The 25,644-nt window shown below is 37.6% G+C and overlaps 1 protein-coding gene across 1 annotated transcript; it reads right to left on the bottom strand.

Moving 5' to 3' along the window:
* Positions 1 to 2,937: 2,937 nt before the first annotated feature.
* rac3b (Rac family small GTPase 3b) lies at positions 2,938 to 25,515 on the bottom strand. The gene is made up of 6 exons (XM_028476978.1): positions 25,303 to 25,515; positions 17,385 to 17,456; positions 13,523 to 13,640; positions 12,578 to 12,640; positions 8,101 to 8,260; positions 2,938 to 4,651 (listed from the first exon to the last, which is right to left on the bottom strand). Exons 1-6 carry the CDS (start codon positions 25,335 to 25,337, stop codon positions 4,521 to 4,523), a joined length of 579 nt encoding a protein of 192 aa, XP_028332779.1. The 5' UTR covers positions 25,338 to 25,515; the 3' UTR covers positions 2,938 to 4,520.
* Between the last annotated feature and the right edge of the window lie 129 nt (positions 25,516 to 25,644).

Genomic DNA, 25,644 nt, shown 5'->3' on the forward strand with positions numbered 1-25,644 from the left:
TCTTCCTCTCAGATTTCTATCCATTGTAGGGCCTCACAAACCACTGCTCTTCCCTTACATCATTAGCCACAAGTGTGATCACTTTTGAGTTGTTGTGTTCAAGTGGTGACACTTGTGCTTTAATTGTGTTTGACTTTTGTCACCTGTGCTCACCATTATGCAGCACGGGTGCATCACAATGAAAATGTGTTGGCAAGTTGTGTCTAAACAGGTGAAAAGTGTTTATGGTTTTGCCAAAAGAGTGATTGTTTCAATCAGTGGGTTCAGGCAACTGAGCATTTGGTTCAGACAATAGGGTTTAGTGTTTTAGCAATTGAGAAAAACTGTAAAGATGCTCTAAAGATGTTCTGCCTAACAACACAATACCAGACCTGGCAGAGATATGTTGCACATTGTAGAGAAAAAACACCCTCGTGAAGAATGTGCTGCCATCTTTAAATCAATGTTTCAGTGCAAAAAAATAGAAAGTGTCTATTTGTACGGTTGTCGTACGGACAACCCTTGGTGCTATTGGTATGGTTACCGAAGTACACGTACATAGCGTCTTAGGGTTAGGTTATAACCTAATATTGCAACATTTTTTTAGGTTATAACCCAATATTGCAACAATTTTTAGAGTTAGGATTATGGTAAGGTTTAGTCTTAAACTGACCAATGACTGACCTATCACGTGACCTAAACTGACCAACTGGGGTGCTGAGTACGGATAGAATGTTGGTATATTGATACGGTAACCGTACGGATAAGCACTGCCATAAAAATAACGTTTATTGATTTTATCTGCTTTAAATATCTCTATTTCTTACTAAAGGGTGATTCAAGAGTTCTGTTTTAAGTTGCTTATAGACCCCCCCCCCCCCCCAAAAAAAAAAAAAATATTCTGGATAATTAATGGTTTGCTGAACTCCTGTCTGTCCTGTGACTTTAATATTCATGTAGACAAAACATAGACAAAGAACTCTGTGCTTTACTGGACACTTTTGGTTTTATAGAACATGTGAGTGACTCTGGTCTGACACAAGGTCACACTTTGGGTCTGATTATCTCTAAATGTGTTGATGTAAGATATTTAGCTCTCTCTGATCATTTCTGTGTCTTTTTTGATTAATAGACTACAGCATCTGTTCCCATGACACCAAGCTTGAGTGCTGGGACAGTTGAGAAGCTCTTTGATTAGTTTGGTACAAAAGTCTGTAATGACATACAGTAGAGTACAGTGGCTCCAATCAAAACTAAGCAAAAACAGAGCTGTAAATAGAGAAAAACCAAACTCCAAATTCATCAAAAATAAATACAAATAAAATCAATTTTCCCTCTCAGGCCATGCATTATTATTTTATGAGTTTGCAATTATTCAGTTTTAATCCAGGCTTTGTCAAGTTTTAAAAACGCATCCTTATGATGGTATAGAAATGGACCCAACCCCAACACATCATCACTAGAGCTCAGCAATACGATATGAACCAAAACTCTAGAGATTTTTCTCAAAATGGCAAAATACGATATAGAACACGATCATTTTAATTCAAAGAAAGTCTTTCAATAAAAACAATTCTGGGTTAAATTTGCTGATATAAAATGCCAAGAAACAGCTGCACAATATGTGTTACTTTACTTGCCTTATAAGGCAGGGGTTCTAAACCTTGGGGTCACGATACACTGGGAGGGGGGTCGTCAGATGCCTTCAAGAAACTAAGAACATTTTTCGAACAATTTGAGCCCACTTTTGCTTGATTTTACCCTTTTTCTGCAACTACATTATTTTAACCTATTTTCACCACTTTTCTTGCCATATTTTTACACCTTTTGATGCATGTTTGCTACATTACTCCCATTTCTGCCACTTCTCATCACATTTTAATGTCTTTTCTGCTTTTTTTTCCCATTTTCAAAACATTTTCAGCACTTATAAACCCATTCCACTACTTTTCCCACCTAATGTGGCGTATTGACCCATTATTGTCACTTTTAATCTCTTTTCACCATATTTCATGCTAATTTCTGCCGATTAAAGCTAATTGTTCTAATATTGACACTTTGAACCCTTTTTTAACTACTTTTTCTGTCTGTTTTTGGCCAGTGGGTACAGTGGGGGTCTATGGCACCTTTATTTTGGGGGTCACGGGCTGAAAAGGTTTGAGAACCACTGCTCTAAGGGACAGCATGTGTGAGTGAGTTCTGTAGTGTAGCTTGTTCAGTGGTAGCTCTGCTGACAAAAAAAACCATTAGGCAATTTCTATTGGTTTCTAATGGTTAAGTTTGTTTTTCTAATGGGGTTCTATTATCTCTTATACAAATATAAAGGACTTTAACTGGTCCCTAATAAGGATTCCTACAATGGTCTAATGGTTCCTATAGAAGTCTAATGGTTTCTACAGGAGTCTAATGGTTTCTACAGAAGTCTAATGGTTCTTACAGAAGTCTAATGGTTCTTACGGGAGTCTAATGGTTTCTACAGGAGTCTTAATGGTTTCTACAAGAGTCTAATGGTTCCTACAGGAGTCTAATGGTTTCTACAGGAGTCTAATGGTTCCTACAGAAGTCTAATGGTTCCTACAGGAGTCTAATGGTTCCTACATAAGTCTAATGGTTCTTACAGAAGTCTAGTGGTTCTTACAAAAGTCTAATGGTTCCTACAGGAGTCTAATGGTTCTTACCGAAGTCTTAATGGTTCATACAGGAGTTTCTATACCAGTCTAATAGTCACTATACAGCCACTCTAACTACTACAATATATGAAGTGGTTCCTAATGGTTTATTCTAATGGTATTCTACAGGATTTCTTAGCAGGGGACCTGGGTTAGGACAGAATTAGCATTCTGTGATAATTTTCTATATTGCCAAAATCGAAAACGCGATATTTGTTGAATCTCGATATACTGTCCAGCCCTATCTACCACACGTAAGTCCTAATACAAAACACACAATTAGCCAGTGTACTTAAACAACTTGCTGGGATTTACTGTGGAAAAACATTGAACTCTCATGCAATAGTATTACATTGATCTGCTTTGTTTAGTAGTTACATTTAAACCCACTGAATGGTTCCCCCACATGGCTAAGGCAGACAGCAAACAGTGTGCTGCAGTGATCTTCATCTCCACACGTGGTCGACATTCAACTGCAACACTGATCTGCAGCTTTTGTGAGTTCAACAAGTTCAGCAAAAGTTGTCTTTTTTTTTTTTTTTTTTTAATAAACAATGTGAGCAAAACCTCATTCTGAAAGACTCAGTTTGAATGTTTTGTTTTTAGATCATATGTAAGTATTCCTGTTACATGGATTATTAAAGGTATCTTTTTTTTCTTATTTTATCTTCAACTGAACTTTAATAATATTTTGTGTTACAACATTACAACACAAAACTGTACCAAAAGACATTAAAACCTTGGCACATATTGTGTTCTATACACTAATCATATCTTCTTTCGAGCAAGAATTTCTCATTACTTATCCACACGCACAAATGCCAACAGTTATAGACACACCCCCCAAACACACGACCAATGGATCAATGACAAATGACACACTTAAAATAAATTAGAACATAAAATATTGGAATTCATCTTTGATTCTCTACCCACGAGGCAGAAGTTGGCAGTGAGGTTTTTACAGCCCCGGTTTGGCACGTTTATCTGACACATTGTGACGTGTGGTGATCCAAAGACACTTAAAGACGCTAAGATCAGCTGATCTCCTAAAGTCACACACCAGCTCGTGTTTGGGGAACAATTGTTGCCAGGTCCATTTACAAGCTTTTCCACAGAACCTCACAAAAGAGCCAAGCATGAGAAACAACAGCTATAAAACTCAATAGTTATATTTACTGTTATAAGTTTAGTAGTTTTCACTTCACTTTTAACCCATTGAGTGAATACTAAGCCAATGTGACTACGTCCATTATTGTTTCACTGTTACAAAGCTATACTCTGCTGTTCCTAATATTTCAGTTACTCTATTTATCCTAACACGTGTCTGGACAGTTTGTCATCATCTTTTATTATGAACTTGTTTCAAATAATAAGGATGGGCTACTTAAGTAGTGACTTGCATTCAGCCCTTATTCTTCTTATTTTTGTTACAAAAGCAAATCTACAAAAACTAGTGAAGGCCTGCTTGAGCTTTACCTGGAGGAATTTTTTGTCTCGACTGAGCGATGAAGAAAAGGGAATTACCAACTGACCAGTGGATAAAAGACATATTCACATTTCAAGAAAGCACGGCTCAGATCATTTTAAGTCAGTTTTCCCAAATAGTATTTAAACATTTAAATTCCTCGTGACATTATTCAAGTTCAAAGTTGATTAACGGTAAAAAAAAAAAAAAAACCTCACAGTTATTCTAACCCTATTGAAGATTGGTGAGAACGAAGGAACTAAATCTGGTCTTTTTTCCTAAAAGACAATCTTAGAAAAAACACACATGAAAAGACAAATAATTCATCTGTGTGCACTCAAACAGGGTCTCTCTGCTCATTTAGTGGTTGTTCATTTTTGTCGGAACGTTTGAACGTTTTCTCCTCAGAACACGGTGCATCTCTTCCCCCTCTTCTTCACGGGTGGAGGACAGAGAACAGCTCGAATGGCCTCGTCAAACACCGTCTTCAGGCCTCGCTGGGTCAGAGCAGAACACTCCAGGTATTTCACCGCACCTGAAAATCAGGAAACAAAGCAGGGTTCAAAACATTGGTTTCATTTCACACTACCAGGGATGGGGTCAATTATTATTGTAATTGATAATGAATAACAATTATGGCATAATTAGGCCCTATTGTAATGCACCTCATTTTTATCAATATTTTATTTATTGTATTAAATTTGAACACATATTAAGACTGGCAAAAACTGTGATATTTTGAGTGAATTGAACATGTGAATGGCAAAATGACTCAATGGCGCCCCCTTGAAAATTCTATTGACTCCCTGCTGGCACTGATGACATCATCACTGTGTACTGAAGAACTGTTACTTCAGTACACTGAGGATTTCCCTGATCTGGGTCAGAACTGTTTCTTTCTACCACACGACCACAAACACACATTCCCAAAGATTACACAATGTAACCTTATTGTCTAACATCTGTTTTATACCCACACAGAAACAAATCAAGCACCTCCAGTTATAGTTTAACCCAACCGTCATTCATAGTCATAGCGCCACCTATTGGTAAAAGGAAATCATAGGTATTATGTTTGCACATAGAACATTACAGGAAAATTTGTGATATGATCCTTGAAAATGGTCAATTACGTCTCAACACTTTAAAATTTCTGCCACACCCCGACATGCAACACACCTGTTGCTAGGGCCCGTTCATCGCTACTTGCAGCTTTAACTGTAATTGTAATTTAAAAAAACTGTTGCTGTCATAATTGTAATTAAATTGTAATTGACCTTGTAATTGTATAATAATTCTATAAAAATTATCAATTATAATTTAACACAAAACTGGGGAACCATGTTACAGTTCTATGTACAGTTCTACACAATTATTAAAATGACTTTCATATCAAGCTTTCCCACATTTTACCATTTAAAAAAGATTTAAATCTAGAGGTATACTGGGACGAAAAAAGGCTCTGACGTCCCACACCAAAAACATTACAATTAAAATACTGTACCTACACATAAAATGAATCAACTACACTTTTAAGATTCTTATGACCTATAGTGACCCTAATCAAATGTGTCCAGCATTTCATGCATTCAACTTAGAATAGAAAATGATAAAATATTGCCTTCATGGTAGCAATATGACACCATGTTTTTCAAAGAAAAAAATTGCAGTTGGAAAAATATTTATAATCTTTAACCCTGTATAACCTTTTCAAGTTTCAAACTAATTAGGAATATATTTATTTATTTTTCTTATTTTTTCTAATTAAAATATATAGGACCAATTTTACCTTTTTTAAAGTAAAAATGTTCCACTCTGCAAACAGAGCATAAATACAGACACTGACAATTACTGTCAGTCTAAAATTAGAACCACATCATGTCATCATCATGAAATGATTCTGTCTGCAGAATCGTTGCATAGCAAGTAGTTTAAAACTCCAAGTGTAAAAATGAGAAAGATGATCAAATAATGAAATGAAACAAGTTTTGTTGATGTTCAAAGCACAAACAAGGTGAGTAAACAAACAAACAGCTGAGGAAGTTCAACCTGCCCCAGGAGCTGTGTGTGTGTGTGTGTGTGTGTGTGTGTGTGTGTGTGTGTGTGTGTGTGTGTGTGTGTGTGTGTGTGTGTGTGTGTGTGTGTGTGTGTGTGTGTGTGTGTGTGTGTGTGTGTGTGTGTGTGTGTGTGTGTGTCTGGCTACGGTTTCAGTTTGGACCATGGAGCGCAAGGGAGATAGAAACTAATCACAGGTAAAAATCCCAGTAAAACTCTGGAAAACAATCACCAGGAATAAATATTATCTCCCTGGTAAAGATAGTAGCTCTAACAACTGGTAAAATGATAAACTGGTGATATTACAGCCTGTACATGCAGTATGGGGATGCATTTACTCAGCCTCTGGGTCCTAGTGCCTGCTGTCCGGTGAAGCCTGTTCTGTTTACCGAGGTCTGTGTGTGTTTAATAAGTCCGTGTGTGTCCGTGTGAAAGTCTGCATGTTTATGCATCTGTCCATCCACTCTTTTCATTATATCCATGTCTTTTAAGGCTTTTATTACATAGTATCGGCTGTAGTCCGCCATCTTGGATTATGTCGTCACCAGCGCGTCATCGCCACAAGTTGCACTAGCGCAGAATGAGTCAAATAACTGTAAAGAGGTCTTATGTTAGTCTATTATCTTTTTAAAGTGGTGTTTTTTGTGGTTTTAGACTCCAATTACATTTACAGTATGTATATAATATCTTCCCTACAATATAAACAGGTTCACAATATAATTATTTTTTATAGTTTCTGTTTCCACTGTATCCAGAATAATAATAATTCTCAACAAGAACTATTCCAGGGTTTGAGTTTGTTTTATTTAGTTTCACATCTACCTGTAGCTCTATGTTTTTTACACTGATGACAACTTGTTTGTAGTTTTATTTCAGCAAGTTTCACTTTTACAGTTACAGTTGGAAACCTTTGTTAATTGAATATTCTAGTTATATTACAGCAACCAAATTAAACTATATAAACTAAGTGAATTAATAAAAATGGCCTGTGTAAAGGCTTTTTCAAACTAAAAAATTATTTTGTGAAATCTGTGACGTGTTGACCTGCACAACTCAAAGAATCGGAATCGAGAATCATTATTTCTTGGCAGAAATGCTTTTAAACACTTGCTGTACATTCAACTGACATAACAATATTGTTTTCAAATATGTAGAATAATTGTGAATTTATCAGTAGCAGTAGTAGTTTTAATATTTTAGTTAATTTTTTTGCAGGCACTTTTTTTGTCCGTCAAATGTATTTAAAATAAACTAAAATTAAAGAGAGAATGTTATTTAACTGTTGAACCTTGTCATAGTTTTATTTATTTATATATTTTTTTAAATTGGAAAAAAAAAATGTTTATGGTCTTAGTCTCGGATAGTGTGGGTCTTGAACACAACACTAGTGGAAATGTAAAGCACTTTGTGACCTCTGTTCTGTGAAAGGTGCTATAAAAATAAACATTACTTTCTTACAACAGTTCAAATTGAACCTTTAGAAATGGCTGAAAGATATCAATATTGTCAATAATGGTAAATGTGAGTAAATAATGAAATTGGACTATTGTTGGGGTGATCTTCTCGTTGTTGCTTCTGGGATGTTTAATCTGTATTTTTCTCTATGGATTTCATCAGTTCACTGTGTAAACCTGCTGTCACAGCCTCTGCCCAGGGACGATGGATGAAAATTATCTCTGGCCTGTGCAACACATTGGTTGTGCAATTTTAAATAAAATAAATAAAGTCACCCTCAGCGGTGGAGCGGGTGGAGAGCTAAAGCAGGACACGGCCCCAGTCCATCACAGAGGGACCAGATCATTTTTTACGATAACATGTTAAACAAAACATTTAAGGCAAAATAGTTAAAAAAACATTTGGAAAAATTCCATCTAATAGACGACTAATTGTTTGGAAGTATAGATATTCACCGTGCACTGACACACTCACCAATTTCCCTGGCCATGGCCAGACCCTGGGGGTAGGTGATGGGGGACAGCTTCTTGTCTCGCAGTCTCTCAATGGTGTCTTTGTCATCTCGCAGATCCAGTTTAGTGCCCACCAGAATTATGGGTGTGTTGGGACAATGATGTCTCACCTCAGGGTACCACTAATGCACCACAGGCATGCACATGTCAGCACACGCACACACACACACACACATTTACACACACACACACACACGTATACACACACACACGTATACACACACACACACACACGAATGTGCCAATGTGCAAAAGATGAAAGAGGAGAGAGAATAGTTAGTTGAGTACAATAACTCAGTGGTTCCCAAAGTGGAGGGAGGGGCCTCGCTGAACATTTAACGTAAAAAATTTTTTCATGTAAATAACTTTATTATTATTGTTCTATAATATGCGATTGCACATTTTATTTTATTATTTTTGATAAAGAATAGACAGTAGGAGTTGGAGTTTGGGAACCACTGCAATAATCAATCATCGAGCACCTTTCCATGATGATATCTATGGGCTGAGATTTGTGCAAGATTTGTGTTTTGAAATTGAATTATTAACTTGAAGTTGCATTTTTTTCTGTTGAAAAAAATGTTATGCATTCCGAAAATTCTATATTATTCTGCTTCTGAAATTCAGATTCACTGCAGCAATTCAATTTCACTACATGGAGAGGTTGAGCAATCAATCACTGATTCATGGAACTCCTGTCTATGTCTACAAAAAGTTATTTATCGCCCGTGTGACCATAGATATTAAGGGTGTAACAATACACCCTTAATATATTGTTACACCCATAATATGGTATTGAACCGCTTCGGTACAGGATGTTGGTTCGGATACAGGGTTATGCATGGGTGAGTTCCCCAAACGGAACAAAAGTTTGGTGTGTTTATTTCTGCCTGCAGCTACATGTGCAGCCCGTGTACGTCATGGCTAACGCTAGTGAGAAACCAGAGCTGGAGGACCCTCCAATGTTGCTAAAGTCTCCTGCTTTGGAACACTTGGGCTTCCGGGTGAAATACTGCAACAGAGAAAGACAAGTGGATAAAATGAGGGCAGTGTGCCGACATTGTTCAGCTGATATCAAGCATGTTTCCGGGAACACGACAAACATGCTCACTCACTTGAAACGGCACCACCCGAGTGCGAATATCACTGCAACACGCAAAACGACCTGAGTGCGAACGCAGCTGACTTTGGCATTCAAGCAGCCTCTCCTTAGTAGTTCAGATCTGGCCAAAGCTATAACAACTGCCATCGGAGTCTTTATAGCAGCGGATCTAAGACCATATTCAGTTGTTGAAAACTCTGATTCTAAACACATGCTAAAAGTGATTGAACCCCGGTATGAAGTACCCACTCGTCTGCACTTCAGTCGCAAAATAATACCAGACCTTTATAACAAGCTAAATCTGCTGCTGTCCACAACTTGTCAAAGGCATGTGCAGTAGCACTAACAACTGAGCTAACGAGAGCAACATAACTGTGACTGAGTCACATCACCCTTGAGTGGAACATGGTGAGCCATGTTCTGCAAACTCCGCCCATGTACTGTATGAACAACACACCAGCGCAAACCTGGCAGAGGGACTTAAAGAGACAGTGTTGGAGTGGAAATTGGGGAGGCAAGGAACAACAATTACATTCACAACAGACAATGCCAGAAATATGGTAAATGCAGTGAGGGAAGCTGGAATGGGTTCCCAAATCAGGAGTTTTGCACACTATTAATCTAGCTTCACAGAAAGCAAAATATCCAAACTGCTTGGTAAAGTGAGATGGATCGTGTCTTTCTTTCACCGTAGCCCAACAGCTGTGCACATATTGGAAAGCAAAAAGGAGATGCTTAACGTACCAAAACACACCCTTATTCAGGACATCACCTCCCGCTGGAACTCAACTTATTATATACTTGAGAGGTACCCTGAGCAGAAAGCAGCAGTGTACTCTGCACTGACAGAGAAGGCTCTATCAGTACACTGACTGACCAGGATGTGAAGATGGCAGAGGAGGTGATTGAGGTCCTTAACCCACGAAAAACTCTCACAACACTGATAAGCACTGAAGCTACACCTTCAGCATCCATGATCCTGCCCCTCAAAGCCACAGTTCTCCACTCTATAGAACCAAATGAGGGAGACAATGCAACAGTGACCCAAACAAGGTTTCCATCAGAGAAAACCTGGAGGACAGGTACTCTTCTTGTCAGGACTTCCTCCATAAATGCACAGCGCTTGACCCGAGGTTTAAAGCTCTTCCTCATGTGGACGATGCCTGTCATGATAAGATCTACAACAGCCTCATCACAGAAATTGTGGTCATGGAAGAAGAGGTATTGTAATAATTTTATAATAATTTAACTATAATTTAATGTGCATCAAATGTCTTTTTCACTGATAATTTTTGGATTTTTTTTTAACAGAGTGAGGAGGCCACAGGGACAGCAGCAGCTGCTTCATCCCCAGAGACAGGACACCCAGAGGCATCTGAATCATCTCCTCCTGTCAAGAAGTCAGTGATGGCTCCACTGTTTGGTGAGCTCTTTAAGACGCAGGTGAGAAACAAGGATACTTTGCAGCTGGTGAAGGAAGAGGTTGCCGCATACAAGGCAGTGAGCTGTATTTCAGTACACTCTGACCCACTTCAATGGTGGAAGACTAATGAGCCCATATATCCCCTAACTGCCAAGTTAGCAAAATGCTACCTCGCCATTCCCACTACCTCTGTCCCTAGCGAGAGGGTATTTTCAACCACTGGGGACATTGTAACTTCCAGCAGATCTGCACTAACTGCAGACGATGTGGACAAGTTCATTTTTATGGCCAAAAATATGAAGGTCATTTTTTTCTAACTTTATTTTCATATTCTGTATAATATTAAATACAATGTTGGTTTACTAAAGTTTCTAATAAACAACAAGCACATTTATGTTTTGCATTTTGTTCCATACTGTACCAAATATTTTACATAAAATACTGCAAATCAACAAATAAGGTGCCTTAGGGCTCCCATATGAGCTGGTTATTAAAAAATATACATGAATATAAAAATGTAAATCAGAGCATAGACACGTCAGGAAGAAATCAGGATTAAATATAGCAACATTTATTGTTTAAATGGTCAGTCTTTAAACAATAAATAATTAATCTGGGGCGATGGGACATTTCAGTTAAAATGTCTTTGTGAGCTTTGACTGAGGGGAAAAAAGACATATATAGACCCTACACACCCTTCAAATGAAAACAATACATTATTAGCAAAGCCTAAACATAACTTCCATGCACATTTACGAGCCTGAAGTTTTTCAGGGCTATATAGATTTAAATAAATAAATAAATAAAAATCCTTGTGCACCGCAGACTTTCGAAAACGCTCAATTTCGTTCTTAGCTGTTTCGACATTTTGATAGAGGTCACAACCCGACATCAATCCACCAAATTTGAATGAAATCAAAACTTCTTTAAACTGTATAGGAATTTTTGAACGTGGTAAATGGGCTTTCCAATGTTAATTTCCCAAAATCGCTGAGTCAGCAATCTGGATCGAATCCGAATCCTGTTTGGTCAGATGTTGCATCATGCCTTACATCGTCCTGCAAAATCTTGAACGAATGGATGAAGATCTGACAGAGATATGGGTTTTAGAAATTTTGCCCCATGCTAAATTTCAATTGTGCAATTTTTTATCTTTTTTGTGACCTTGACCTTGAACCTGCCATCACCAAAATTTAATGTGGCCAAAAAACAATAAACAGAGAAAAATTTAAAGTGAATTCGTCAAAAATTGAGAACACTATTGTGTACACAAACAGACACACATACAAACATACATGACGACCAATATACTGTTAAAAACTGTTTTTTGAAAGTAATATATATTTATTATAGATATCTACAGTATGGTCACACCCTCAACAAAGAAGATTTTGGCGACGTACACAGGAGTTCCATGAATCAGTGATTGATTGCTCAACCTCGCGGACTGTAAGTGTGTCTCCATGTAGTGAAATTGAATTGCTGCAATGAATCTGAATTTGGGAAGCAAAAATATATTTCATTTTGGAATGTATTAAGATGATTTTTTTTCCAACAGGAAAAAATATAATTTAAAGTTTCTAATTCAGTTTCAAAACAGTAAATTCAATTTGAAGTTGTTACTTTCAAATTCAGTTTCGAGTGGCACAGATCTCAGCCCACAGATACAGTATGTCACAGGCAGTCAGACTGTGACTGCAGAAACAGGCGTACTTCCCCCCAGGCTGTCAGACCACATCTTACAACAGTCCTCTCTGCTCCACTATCAGGAAGCAGATCAATGCAAAGGGTTCTAAGATGAGGACTGAACCTGTGGGTGGGGGGGGGTGTGATAAGATGTGCCTCCTTGTGGTCAGACTCGGCATTGATTGGGTAAGAGGCGAGGAAGCGGAGGTTGTCAGTCAGCTTACTGACCTTAGCTCGGACGTTCTCAAAGGACGCCGGACTGACCAGGGAGAAGCATATCAAGAACACATCCTGGGAGAGAACCAGAGAAATACACAATATTCATTTGTCCAGATGCACTGATGAACTCCCTGCAGGTTTCATATTTTACTGCCCTACCTACAGTCTAAACACCATCCCTGACATTAAAACCTGTGATTGGTGTGTTTGTAAATATGGACTATGATTATATTAATGTTGTGTTTTTGTACAGAAGCTTCATGTAATGCCTAATGTTTTTCCAGAGGGTGTTTGTTGTTTCATAAGTTCCCAGTCAAATCTGGTCTTACACATATTCTCCAATGGATTTAAAAGTTTTTCCTCCTAAGCGTATGGGAGAATACATGTAAGGCCAGATTTGAATGGGAAACGCCCACATTTTAGGGCTGCTCCACCCAGAGCGTATCTGGGATGAAGGTGTACAGTGACAGACTGAATGCCAAGTAGGGTTGGACCAAAACTCATCTCTCAATATTTTCAATGGCGATATACTATATAAATCTCTATATTGCTTTTCTGGCTGTTCTGAGAAGTAGTGAAAGCAGAGACTCCTAAAATGAGGATTTTAATACAAAATAAGATATAAATATAAATCCATATAAGAGATACAGTAATTTTATATATCGCCAAAATAGAGAACTCGATATATATCTTCAATCTCGATATATTGCCCAGCCCCACAGTAGTGGTGATAGTTGTGCATAGTTCTATCTGTTGGGTTTATTTTTTAGAAATGACATTTTTTTAAATGCACAATGTTAATGGTTTGCATATATAATATTAGGTGGAAAAAGTTTAGGTCACACACCATTTAAAGGCCTAGATGTAAAACACACAGTCCATCACTGCTTTAAGGCCTTAACTTTTAACTCCACTAAACCACTAACAAAATCTAAAGCTGGATGTGTTGAGTACCGTCTGTGGGTAAGACAATGGTCTGAGCCTGTCATAATCCTCCTGTCCTGCTGTATCCCAAAGGCCCAGATTCACTGGTTTCCCATCCACCATCACATTGGCAGAGTAGTTGTCAAAACTGTTAAGAGAGTGAACAGAAAGGGCAGTTAGATGGCACAATATATATATATATATATATGTACACCAGGGTTGGGGTCAGTTAGAATTAGAATTGTAATTTTAAAAATCTGTTACTGTTGTAATCGTAATTCAATTGGAATTGAGTTTAGATCATTTACTTTGTAATTGTAATTGCCATGAATATTCTATAAAAGAATGTCAATTATAATTTAACGCAAAGCTGGGGAACCATGTTACAGTTCTGTATGTACAGTTTTACACATATGTAGTTAACAATCATTAAAATATGTTTTATATCAAGTTTTCCCACATTTTACTTTTTAAAAAAAATTAAAATCGAGGGGTATACTGGCACAGATGCCCACAACAAAAATACTAAAACCTATATTTTCATTGATTAGGAAGCCTAACAAGGTAATCAATAGATAGGAAAGAAATTAGATAATAGATAATTGTTTTTAGTGTATTTTACAGCTTATTTAGGACCTATTATCATTAGAGATGCTAACAGAAAGCTTACACAAGAGGAAGGTTAATTTTTATTAGGTTATTTATTTCAGGCTAAATAATTGTGATTAACTATAATTGAACTTAAGTAATTGAGAATGTAATTGTAATTGACTTTCTGTGGATAAAAAAATATTGTAATTGAAAAAAAATGCAGGTCACTGTAATCGTAATTGAATAGTAATTGAACATGGGTAATTGAAAACGTAATTGCAACTGAAAAATGTAATTGACCCCAACCCTGATATACACACTGCTAAAAAATAGAAGAGTATAACAGGAATGGTTATACAGGTGGGGCCCGGTGTCACGGTCTGAGTTCACATCGGTCTGAGAGCGGTTATGAACATGCGCACTACCGGAAAATGAATTTATGCTACTGCCGCTTAGCTTTTTTCTACTTCCGCCGTACTCAGATAAAAAAAAAATATTTTGAAGCTATGGTTCAAAGCTAATGTTATTTGACGAGTGCTGAATGGCTCCTTTTCTTGTACAAAAACGTACAACTGCTCAATATACGAGGCAGGAGAGGTTCCAACGCTACAAATAAATGATAGACAAGTTAATCTTCTTCACCAGACACCGACAAGAAGGAGCTCAGGGAAACTCCATACGAATATAAATAATTTATTTTCCAAAAAAACATGATTATAATATACATTGCAGTAAAAAAACTGTTAACCTAATGTAACTTTGTTTTTTAAAATCACTATAACCCAGTACGGGTACATCTCAGTACGTAGCAGTCACGTACTGAGATTTTAAGAGGAACTCAGTACGATGTGAACTCAGACCGTGACACCAGGGCCACTGACATGTTTTCAGTCATGGACCCCACAAGGTTACAGGTGGTCCAACTAGTCGTCCCTTATACAGAAGCAAAGAATGTAATTGGCAAAAATATTTTAACAGATGATTAATTTAGACTCTTAGTAACAATCTTTGTACCAAAGTATCACGTTGGTAGTTATACAGGATTGGGGTCAATTACATTTTTCAATTACTTCTTCAATTATCCATGTTCAATTACAATGCTCGATACAGTGACCAGCATTTTTTCCAATTACAATTACATTATTTTTCCTCTGAAAGTGCATTACAATTACATTCTTAATTACTGAGCCTTTAATAAATAATCCTATAACGTTGAACATTCCTCTTGTGTTAGCTGTTTTAGATATTTTTACCCATGTCTTAATGGGGCCATATGTAGAATTTGCAAACAATTTCTGCCACCAAGAGGCAATATACGCCTTTGAGGCGTCTAGTCTGCCGGAAATGAAAAAGAAGAAAGAGAATCCTCCACGCTCAAGCTCTCAAGGCGTCAACGGAACAAATACAAGTGTATAGTTATTTCAGAAGATGACATCTTCAAGTATTTCACCTCTAAGTGAACCAGTGAAGGCTGGGATACACTGTGCGATTATTTCAATCGTTGTACTCAGCTCCAGCTCAAACTGTGCGACTCATGTGCAGAGCCCGAATGTGCGTAGCTCACGATTCATGTTCTCACACTGTACGGACTGACACTCTGACACCATCTGACTGCTCACACTGTACGTTCATACACGACACGTCGGGGTCTTGTTTCCGGAAATGCAACGTACAAATTAGAAGAAGAAGACTGAAGCGTTGCCATTAAAACAGACGAAGAAGAAAAACCAGGAAGTGGAGAGACACTCGCAAATCTCAGCAAAAAAGAAAAGACGGCGATGTGATGAACCAGGAGCTGTCTAGACAGACGTGGGCAGTACAGTCCGTCAATCTACGGTGTTCACGCAGTGTGTCAGCGTCAGCCAGTCCATGGCACTGCTTCAACTGTGCGAAACCCTCACGAGGAGAGACTTAGGGTCGTAAGGATTTCAAACGTGAATTGTTAGTCTGCAGTGAACACATCAGCTTGTGTTGGTTGTCATTTCAACTCTTTTTTATACAGTTCCTTTATTTTCAAGTTGATGCATCAAGATCAGAATAAAAGAAAAAAAATTCTGCTGAAAACAAATGTATTTGCAATGAAATAATATTGCTGATTGTGCTTTTAAGATGAGACATTTTAAGCTTAACCACATACCGTAATTTCTGGACTATAAGCCGCTACTTTTTTCTTACGCTTTGAACCCTGCAGCTTAAACAGTGATGCGGCTAAATTGTGGAGGATTTTTCTCGGTTTTATAAGCTTCATACCGCCACAAAACTGAGCTCCGTCACATTAAACCAGGTGGAAATATGACATTTTTAACTTTAATTTGTTCTTGCTCGCACTGAATCATTCTGATCACTCATTTTCTCATGACGCACACTGCCTCGTCATAGCAATGACACGGAGAAATGTTGTCAGAGAGAGAAAGAGAGAGAGAGAGAGAGAGAGCGTCCGCTGCAGCAGCAGCATCAGTGTGGATGAAGTAAAAGTCAGCCAGTTTGTAATAGAAGGATAAACAGAATAAAGTTGTTAAATCACCGCGTCAGGTTTGTTCAGAATTGATCGGTGCTCTGGACTCTGAGGCTGACGGAGACTCGTCCATAAAGAGGACGGACAGACGGAGCAGAGATCAGAACAGCCTGGATACAGGCTGTATCCAGGCTGTTCTGATCTACAGTAACAGTCAGCCAGTTTGTAATAGTAGCATAACAGCATGAAGTTGCCAAATCACCACGTTGGATTTTTTCAGAAGCGATCGTGTCTGTATTCTGACTCAGAGTCCAACTCACTGTGATCGCTCCGCAGTAGTTCACGGTAAGAAGAGTGGATGAAGTGGTGTATCAGTCTGGTTCCAGTAAAAAGTGACCATAAAAAGCAGTAAATGGACTGATATGTAGACGTAAGGCAGTGAGCAGGAGACTTTATGTAGTAAAGGAAACGTATCAGTTGAAACACAGACATTTCCATGAAACCTAACTTGAGTACAGCAGCCCACCTACCTGCCCGATCTGATTGACCGAGTTGTCTGACGGGCACCCTCGTCAGCCAATAGAGTGTGGACTAAGTTAGGCTGCGGCATTTGTGTGGATTTTTCTTAGAAAATTGCTAAATTACTGTAATGCGGCCAATAAAACAGTGCGCTTTATAGCCCGGAAATTACGGTAATCACAAAAAGTTTAATAAGTTTAAACAGAAAACCTGCAGACAATTGAAATCTCTGCAACTGAGCCAAAGAAAATGATCATATCTGCGTTGCTCTATTAATTTACAGCATTCCAAAGTAAGTTATTGAACAAGTGAAATGTGTTTACTCACACAGTGGGGATGTATTCTCCAGGGAAGGCATTGGTGGTGTAGCTGATCAATAAACAGGTCTTACCCACCGCCCTGAAGAGGAAGGGTGAGAGGGAGAAAAAAACAGATTCAGAATGAAACTATTCATTCAAACATGAGCCACTCACTATTGTACAGAGGTGCTTCTTATCGTATCTCATGTCCTTCCTTCAATCAGATCTGGCACCCACATTTTAGATCACGTTATAATGATTTAAAAAATAATTTCAAACACAATCAGGAAAAATATGTATGTATATATATACAGTATGTGGATATTTCATAGCCACAGCTGAAACCAATGCCTTTGAACAAATACCTCAAAAGCTTTCAAAAGACAATTGAATGTATATTTATGTGTCAGGGATCAGCTTTATTTATTACAACGGTACAAAAATATTACAACAATTCAAACTGAATGAAGGAAAACGAAGGAAAGTCAACAAATATGTGATCAAAGATTTACCGTAATTAGTAAGTCTAGGCTTGTGGTTTCCATTCACTCTTTATCCAACCATCTATTTCCAGGGCTGGGCAATGCACTGGTTCATACCAAATACCGGTATATATTTTTGTTATGATATGAATTTTTAATATAATGGCGCACTGGTGTATTTGATTACACAACTTTAGGATCGCTATGCTGCACCGCGTTTCAGACCAGACCCTTTTCAACGTTGCACTTCTAAATAGGAAGGTAAACAGTAGCGCTATGGTGTTAGTTATGGTGTAAATCATATGTGTAAATGGATAAGAAAGACAATTGAAAGCTCTGAAGCTACATGTGAGCATGTGCCACTCACGGACACAGAGGCATGGTTAGCTTAGCATGTCGGCAGCAATACACAAAAAAAAGAGAACAAAGGATCGCAATTTGTAAATCCTATAATGTGGAAAAAAGTCCTGGTGGAGCTGCAAACCAAACTCTACCTTATTCACCGTAAGAAACCACCACACCACTGAGTATGCAGCATATAAAGCTAGAAATCAAGCTAATGCTAAAGCTAAGCTCGCACAGCAAAGAGCCATTGGGCTGCTGTTGTAAACTTGTATTACTACTAGTGTAGAATTATTGTACAATATTCACTCATCATGACAGTAAAATAAAGCATCCTGAGTTTATCTACTGCGGTAATTCATCTCTCAACCAGTAGAAAATGCTGGGAACACCTGATTATGCATTAAAAAAAATACCGTCATATAGCATGAAACGTAAGAATTTTGAAAAATACCGTGATATACATTTTTGGTCATACTGCCCAGCCCTACTATTTTCTACCACTATCTTGTGGTGGCAGGGGCAGCTGCTCTGGGCCTATCTGTGGTGGTGGTCAGCCCCCTTTTATGGAGGGGGGTTTCTGGGGTGTGTTGGGGTATGCTGCAGTGTGGGTTTCTGGTTGTGCTGGTCAGTGCTGCATACCCATCCCTGCCATCTATCCCCTGGCAGGGGGCCACCAACATTTGTGCTACCATATAGTGGTCCCAATTCCTCCAATTTTAAAAGCACCTTAACACCACACTCTGGAAGGGACGGCCTCAGCCCTCTATCTTCTGATATTAATATTAATGCATCACATACACTCATAGTCAAGCGGCTGGGTGGGTGTGGCTCACTGCTCTCCAGAATACACACAAACACATACAAACAAACACAGTACAATACACAGGGGCTAAGGAAGCACTAGGTGGGTGGACATAATATTGGTCTGTCAGGGGAGCGGCCATCTGGAGGGGCCTCCTTGGTTCTTTTTGGGGGCTGCCTGCCCGGCTGATCTTGTAAGTTCGGGGCGGTCCAATGGCTCACAATTAAGAGTGGGACGATATCTCGATACGGCAATATATTTTTACGTACGATCGATAATCAATATGCACGTGCTAAGTATCAATTTTTTATTATTTTTTTTAAAAACTTTTCTGCTTTTTCACTAAAATGTGCAGGTACGTCTTCACAGAAATTTTGTCACTGTTTGTTGAAAAAACCAATATATTGTTTACTGGGATATTTCACTATAATGGTGTCACTGGTAAGAAAGACCCTATTTTTTGTTTACAAAAAGCACTATTGGAGATACTTATTAGTTCACATTGGTATGTTGACACTTATTTACAGAAATGTTGCACTAAAATAGTGTCACTGTTCATAGGAATTTATTGTCTTTCAGAGATATAAAATAAAAATTGTATTTTTCACTTAATCTTTTTTTTCTTGTTATGTCATAGATTATCGTAGATTGATTTCTGACCAATATATCAATAATCACAGTATCGTCATATTGTGAGATAATCGTTAGCTTTGTATTGTATATCGTATCGTATCGTGAGGTATCCAGAGGCTCCCACCCCTAATCACAATAGTGGTTCTTTAGTAAAGATGCACCAGTTGCAATTTTCTGGCCGATCACCGACCTTTGGTTTTTTAAAGGCAGTGACTATCCGTATGCTTGCCGTATCAATATACTGACATTCTATCCATATGCAACGCGTGACTAAGACTAAACCTAACCCTAAAAATTGTTGCGATATAAGGTTATAGCCTAACCCTAACCCTAACCCTAAGACGCTACGTACGTGTACTTCGATAAACGTACCAATATCACCGGCGGTTGTTCATACGGCAACCATTCAAATAGACACTTTCTTTTTTAAAAGCCTGACCTGGCGATCTCGATTTTTTTTATATAACTCTCAGCATACACCTTTAATGTTCCAATCTTATTCTATTGTAAAACATTGAACAATACCCATGAAACAATACAAACTTGTTGTTTTAACTGCACATGAGGTAGTTATCTGAAATGAAAAGTTTACAACGTAAATAAAAAAAAATAAATAATAAAAAAAAAACATTATATCAGTTACTTTGGTCTTTATTTTTTCACATTTTAAAAACAAATAAAACTTGTCTCACATGTTCCACTGCACACCTGTTTGGAAATATTTGCCAAAAATAAAGTGCACAGCACAGCAGGTTTTTGGTTTTATAAAAAAGAAAATCACAGGGTTTGAGGTACATGATAAAAAAATAATCTACAGGACAAACTAACTAAACACCATTAACGTGGCCTGAGTTTCAGGTTTGCTTGTAGAGCAAAAAAGAAAAAATGTTCAATGCAGAAGCTTTGTGGATAATTAAATGTAAAAAATATGAATCTAAAAATAACTTACAACAGCTACACGATAAAAGCTCCTAAAAGTCAAACATTCTACAAAAGTGCAACATGTGACTACAGTTCATACTCCATAGTAAATATACAATATACGTTCAGCACAACCAAACTGGCTTCACTCTAATCCTTCCTATTAATGTCCCACCCTAACTCCCCCTTCCTTGTTATTTTCCCTTTAACTAGGATTTAACACTGCCCTTTATTGTCTTCTCCACTAAAAAGATTTATTTTACCCTTCCTTAAGGAGGCTGGTGAAAGTCACAAAAAAGTCATAAAATAAATGTATCTGTTGGTTTTTTGCAAGAATAAAACATTCATAGCTGTTGCACAAATATTTCACTACATGTTGTGTTAACCTTTAATAGCATATGAAGGAACGGTAAAAAGTGTGCATGACCAGTGTTGAGGAGTAACGGATTACATGTAACGGCATTACATAATCAGATTACAAATTATGAGTAACTGTAATCCGTTAGTTACAGTTTAAATAGTTGGTAATCAGATTACAGGTAGGCCTACATTGTTGAAATCAATGGATTACACAAAAATACTTCTCTGTTTCACAGGTATATTCACTATCAATATGGCAACGCAACTTTACCCAGAAGCCCAAACGTAAATATAAAAACACATATTTGTGTCGGTCAGTCAATCTTAAAGAAGTCGTAAAATGAGCAGTGGGAGATAGACGTGGAACAGGAGGAGGAGCTGGAACCTGAACTGGTAAGAATGCGTATCTTGATGGTTTCTGCAGCACAGAGCACATATGGATGCTGTCAGATGACAGCTCTAAAAAAAAAAAAAACTTTCCCCCTCTCTAAATACTTTACGCTGAAGAGTGACAAAGTTTTACAAACATCTACTACAGCTACAGCTACAGAAGATAGGATCATTTAAATTAGGCTAATTTAAACTAAGTTGATCAAAACCTAATCAATAAACCTGATCAGATTCAGTAAAACGTTGATCCCTGAGAGGAAATTGGGTGACATTAATGCTGTTCTCATACATCTTTATATGAATATAAATAATTAAAAAAGAGCAGTCAGAATAATCCAAACTAATATCTACCTTTTAATTGTATCTTGCTTTATTTTTGACATACAGTTTTTTTTTTATTTATTAGTATTCATTAGTATTTATTTACTAGTTTCCTCACAGGAGTTAAAAACTAATATTTTCTTTAAAAAAGATAAATATTTCTAAAAAAAATGGAATTTAAAAAATAAAACGGATTATATAGGGTCCTACTACGTGCGCACTCCTGTGACAGAGGTGGAGATTACAGCGTCAGACCAATCACAATCACTGGAGAGCAACTTACGTCACAATTGAGGAATTATTCTTTAAAAATATGAAGAATTAAAATCCACCATTCAGACCAAAAACAACACTGTTTCTGCAGTAAAAGAAGCAAGGAATTAATTAATGTATTATTATTATTATTATTAATTAATGCAGGAATTGATGAGTGTTAATGCTTAAATTAGTGAGATTATAAACGGACAATGAACAGACACTGATCTGTTTCACTTTCACACAGCTCAGCCTACATCATAAGATGGATAATATTTGTATTTTATATTATCGTACAGGCCTGAAGCTCTTTGCATCACCACAGAATACATTCATTAATTGAAAGCGCCCGATGCACGCAGATTTTATCAGCTGACTAATGTAGTTCAGTCCATGAAATATAAATCTATATTTTCTATCGGATGTCATCAGTAAATGAAAGGATTGCATTGATGTTCTGCTGGAGATTTCTTCCTGTTAAAAGGGAGTCGTTTCTTCCCACTGTCGCTAAAAGCTTGTTCATGTAGATCTTGTTGGGTTTTTTCTTTCTTAAAATGAATTTTATATTTTGATAAGCGCATTGACATGACTTTGTTGTAAATTGCGCTATACAAATAAAGTTGAATTGAATGTCTGAATATACTCTCTCCTGTCAGCGTCACATCAGATCCACACAGAGACGTGTTCACAATGATCCTCCTTTTATTGGACAGGTCATTTTCTAAGAATACTGATTGGTCAGGAGACGGGACTTTAGTACTCGCTCAGATCCGAGCCAGAACAAAACCTGGTCCCGACCAGGTTAGTCGTTCAGCCTAAGTTACCATGGTGATTTAGCTCGGTAAGACGTTAGCCAGCTTTGTAAGACAGCGCACACTGATTAAATTCCTCGATAAGAGTAAATCTAGCTTCATAGTATAGGCCCTAGGGCTGAGCGATATGGACCAAAACTCATATCTCGATATTTTTTTCCTAAATAGTGATATACAATATAAATCTTGATATTTCTTATTCATTAAAGTCTAGACCAGAAAGACAATTCTGGGTAAATTTACTGATGTACAATGCCGCACGGGCACATTTATTAACAAACAGCTGATCAATATGCTTTACTTTTGGCCTTTTCTCCACTAAGAGACAGCACGTGTGAGTAAGTTCTGTAACGTGTCTTGTTTAGGGGAAGGTCTGGGTTACGACATACTCAGTAATCCATCTAACTGTGCTTTTCATTCTGTTCTGAGAAGTAGTGAAGTATTTTAATACAAAATAATAAACTAAATAAATATCTCACAAATATGGAAAAACTGGAAAGAAGAATACTGTTTGGCTGTACTTTATGAATAATAAAAAATACTTGCATGACTAAACAAGTTAAAAATATAGATATATCTCGATATAGGCAATTTTGTCATTTTCTATGTTGCTAAAAAAGAAAACTCGATATATCTTGAATCTCGATATATTGCCCCACCCTAATAGGCCCTCTGGGATACATTTGTATAAACATGGGATAATCCTTTTAAATTAATTTTGAAAGCTATTACTTTTGATGTATACTTTTAAAACTTTACTTTAGTAATATGTATTCTCTCATTGGTTAATTTTGCTCGTTTTTCAGTGAGATAGTTTCCCTTTTACTCAGTATGGGTCTTATAGTAGTATTAGGGCTTAGTTTTCTATTTTAGCAATAGAGAAAATTACAATATCGCCTATATCGTTATGTATATTTTATACCTTATTTTGTGTCAAAATATTTGTTTAAAGAAGTCACTGCTTTTGCTACTTGTCAGAAAAGTACAGTTTGACAGATTTCTGAATGTGTCCTCCTAACCCAAATCTACCACTAAACACGCTATACTACAAAACTCACTCACATGTGCTGTCCCTTATGGGGATAAAAAGTGGCATATATTGTGCAGCTGTTATGTTATGTTATGTTATGTTATGTTATGTTATGTTATGTTATGTCATGTCATGTCAGGACAGCATATCTGCTACAGCTAATTCACCATTAATTATTATAGCTCAGGTGGTAGAGGGTCGTCTTCTGATCGAGAGGTTGGGGGTTCGATCCCAGTACCTGACTATGTGTCGAAGTGTCCTTGGGCAAGACACTGAACCCTAAGTTGCTCCCAGTGGTTGACTAGCGCCTTGCATGGCAGTCCTGTCCCACTGGTGTGTGAACGTGAGAGTGACTGGGTGAATGAGCTGATATGTAAAGCGCTTTGGGACTGCTTCAGTGTGGTTATAAAGCGCTACATAAATCAAGTCCATTTACCATTTACCATAACTTTCTTCATCAGTTGTACGAGACTCTGGAGAAAATTCACAGATCTAAACCTGGACGTCTGATGTATGCTTTATATGTGAAATAGAAGTCGGGTCAAAATTACATTGTACTTGGTCATGTGTGGAAAAAAAAGTTAGACATTTTTGGCAGGATTTGTGTAATACTCAATCTACCATGACCGAGATCTCAACACCTCTGGATCCTGAACTGTCTAAAAACTGGAAATTTCGTTAAAATGGAACCTCTGAACAAATACCAAACCAAATAATTTTAAATGGCCCTGGCAGTGACTAGAAAATGCATCGCCGTTACATGGAAATCTGGAAATAGTACACAGAAATTAACAGTTGTGTGCCATTAGAAAAAATAACATACAGCCTGAGGAAGTCATACAAAACTTTTCTAAAAATTTGGCAACCTTTTTTGGACCAAGTTTGAAAAACTGTGTCAAAATTGGAGCATGTGTCTGTTTTTCTTCTTCTTTTTTTTTGAGCATGGGAGGGCGGTGGGGGGTGTAGAATTTGTTTTCGTTTGTGTTGTCTTTTTGGAGTTTATTTTGTATCCAAATTCCAAAATTTAAATAAAATTTTGCACAAAAAAAAAAAAAGTGCCTGTGTGGCATTTTGCATCAGCAAATTTAAACCATTTTGAGAGAAAAAAATTGAGATATGGTCCATATCGCCCAGCCCTAGGTTAGTATTTAGGTAAGAATCAAAATATTCAGCATTTATAAAAACCACTGCATGAATGTATTTCATGATGTTTCTGTCACAGATTTGTGGCATTATAATTTTCACTTTATGAAATGTAAATAACGTCTTTCCAAGGCGTGTGTGAAATGGATGCATTGGTCAGTCCATGGGATGCGCTCAGTGCAGAATGGGGGGGTGTGAGGGGGGGGTAATGAGACAGTGGGGCCTGCAGAGCTCAGGCTTTCAGGGCCAAACACTCTTTTATTCTTTTACATTTCAGCTTCCCTCTCACGTGCGTCGCTACAACCGTACACAAAGACAATTAAAGCGAGCATCCGGTAACATTCAGGGAGGGAAAGCGATGCTAACTCGTTAAGCCATGTTAACGAGGGCCACCCCCACCCATCACTGAACGACACAAATGTGCTGCATCCTGTGAATAAAATGATTCTTACCCGTCACCGACCACCACACACTTTATGGCCTGCATTTGAAACGGAGATGAAGCTTTCACCGACGGGCTGCTGCTGTTTATCAGGACCGGCGGTGCGTTGAGTCGCCTCGGATATGAACTACAGACCAGTCGCTGTCGCTGTGCAATGGAACCGCAGTGAATGGTTGATGGCTGTGCCGACCATGCCGAATGTCTCCGGAAAGAGCCGAGTGTATTAAAGGGACAGTTCGGCTTTTAACGGGAAAGTGAAGTGAAACCGGTAAAAACATATATATATATATATATATATATATATATATATATATATATATATATATATATACATAGATAGATAGATAGATAG

The sequence above is a fragment of the Gouania willdenowi genome, chromosome 19 (assembly GCF_900634775.1).
Source record: "Gouania willdenowi chromosome 19, fGouWil2.1, whole genome shotgun sequence".
Taxonomy (NCBI): Eukaryota; Metazoa; Chordata; class Actinopteri; order Blenniiformes; family Gobiesocidae; genus Gouania; species Gouania willdenowi.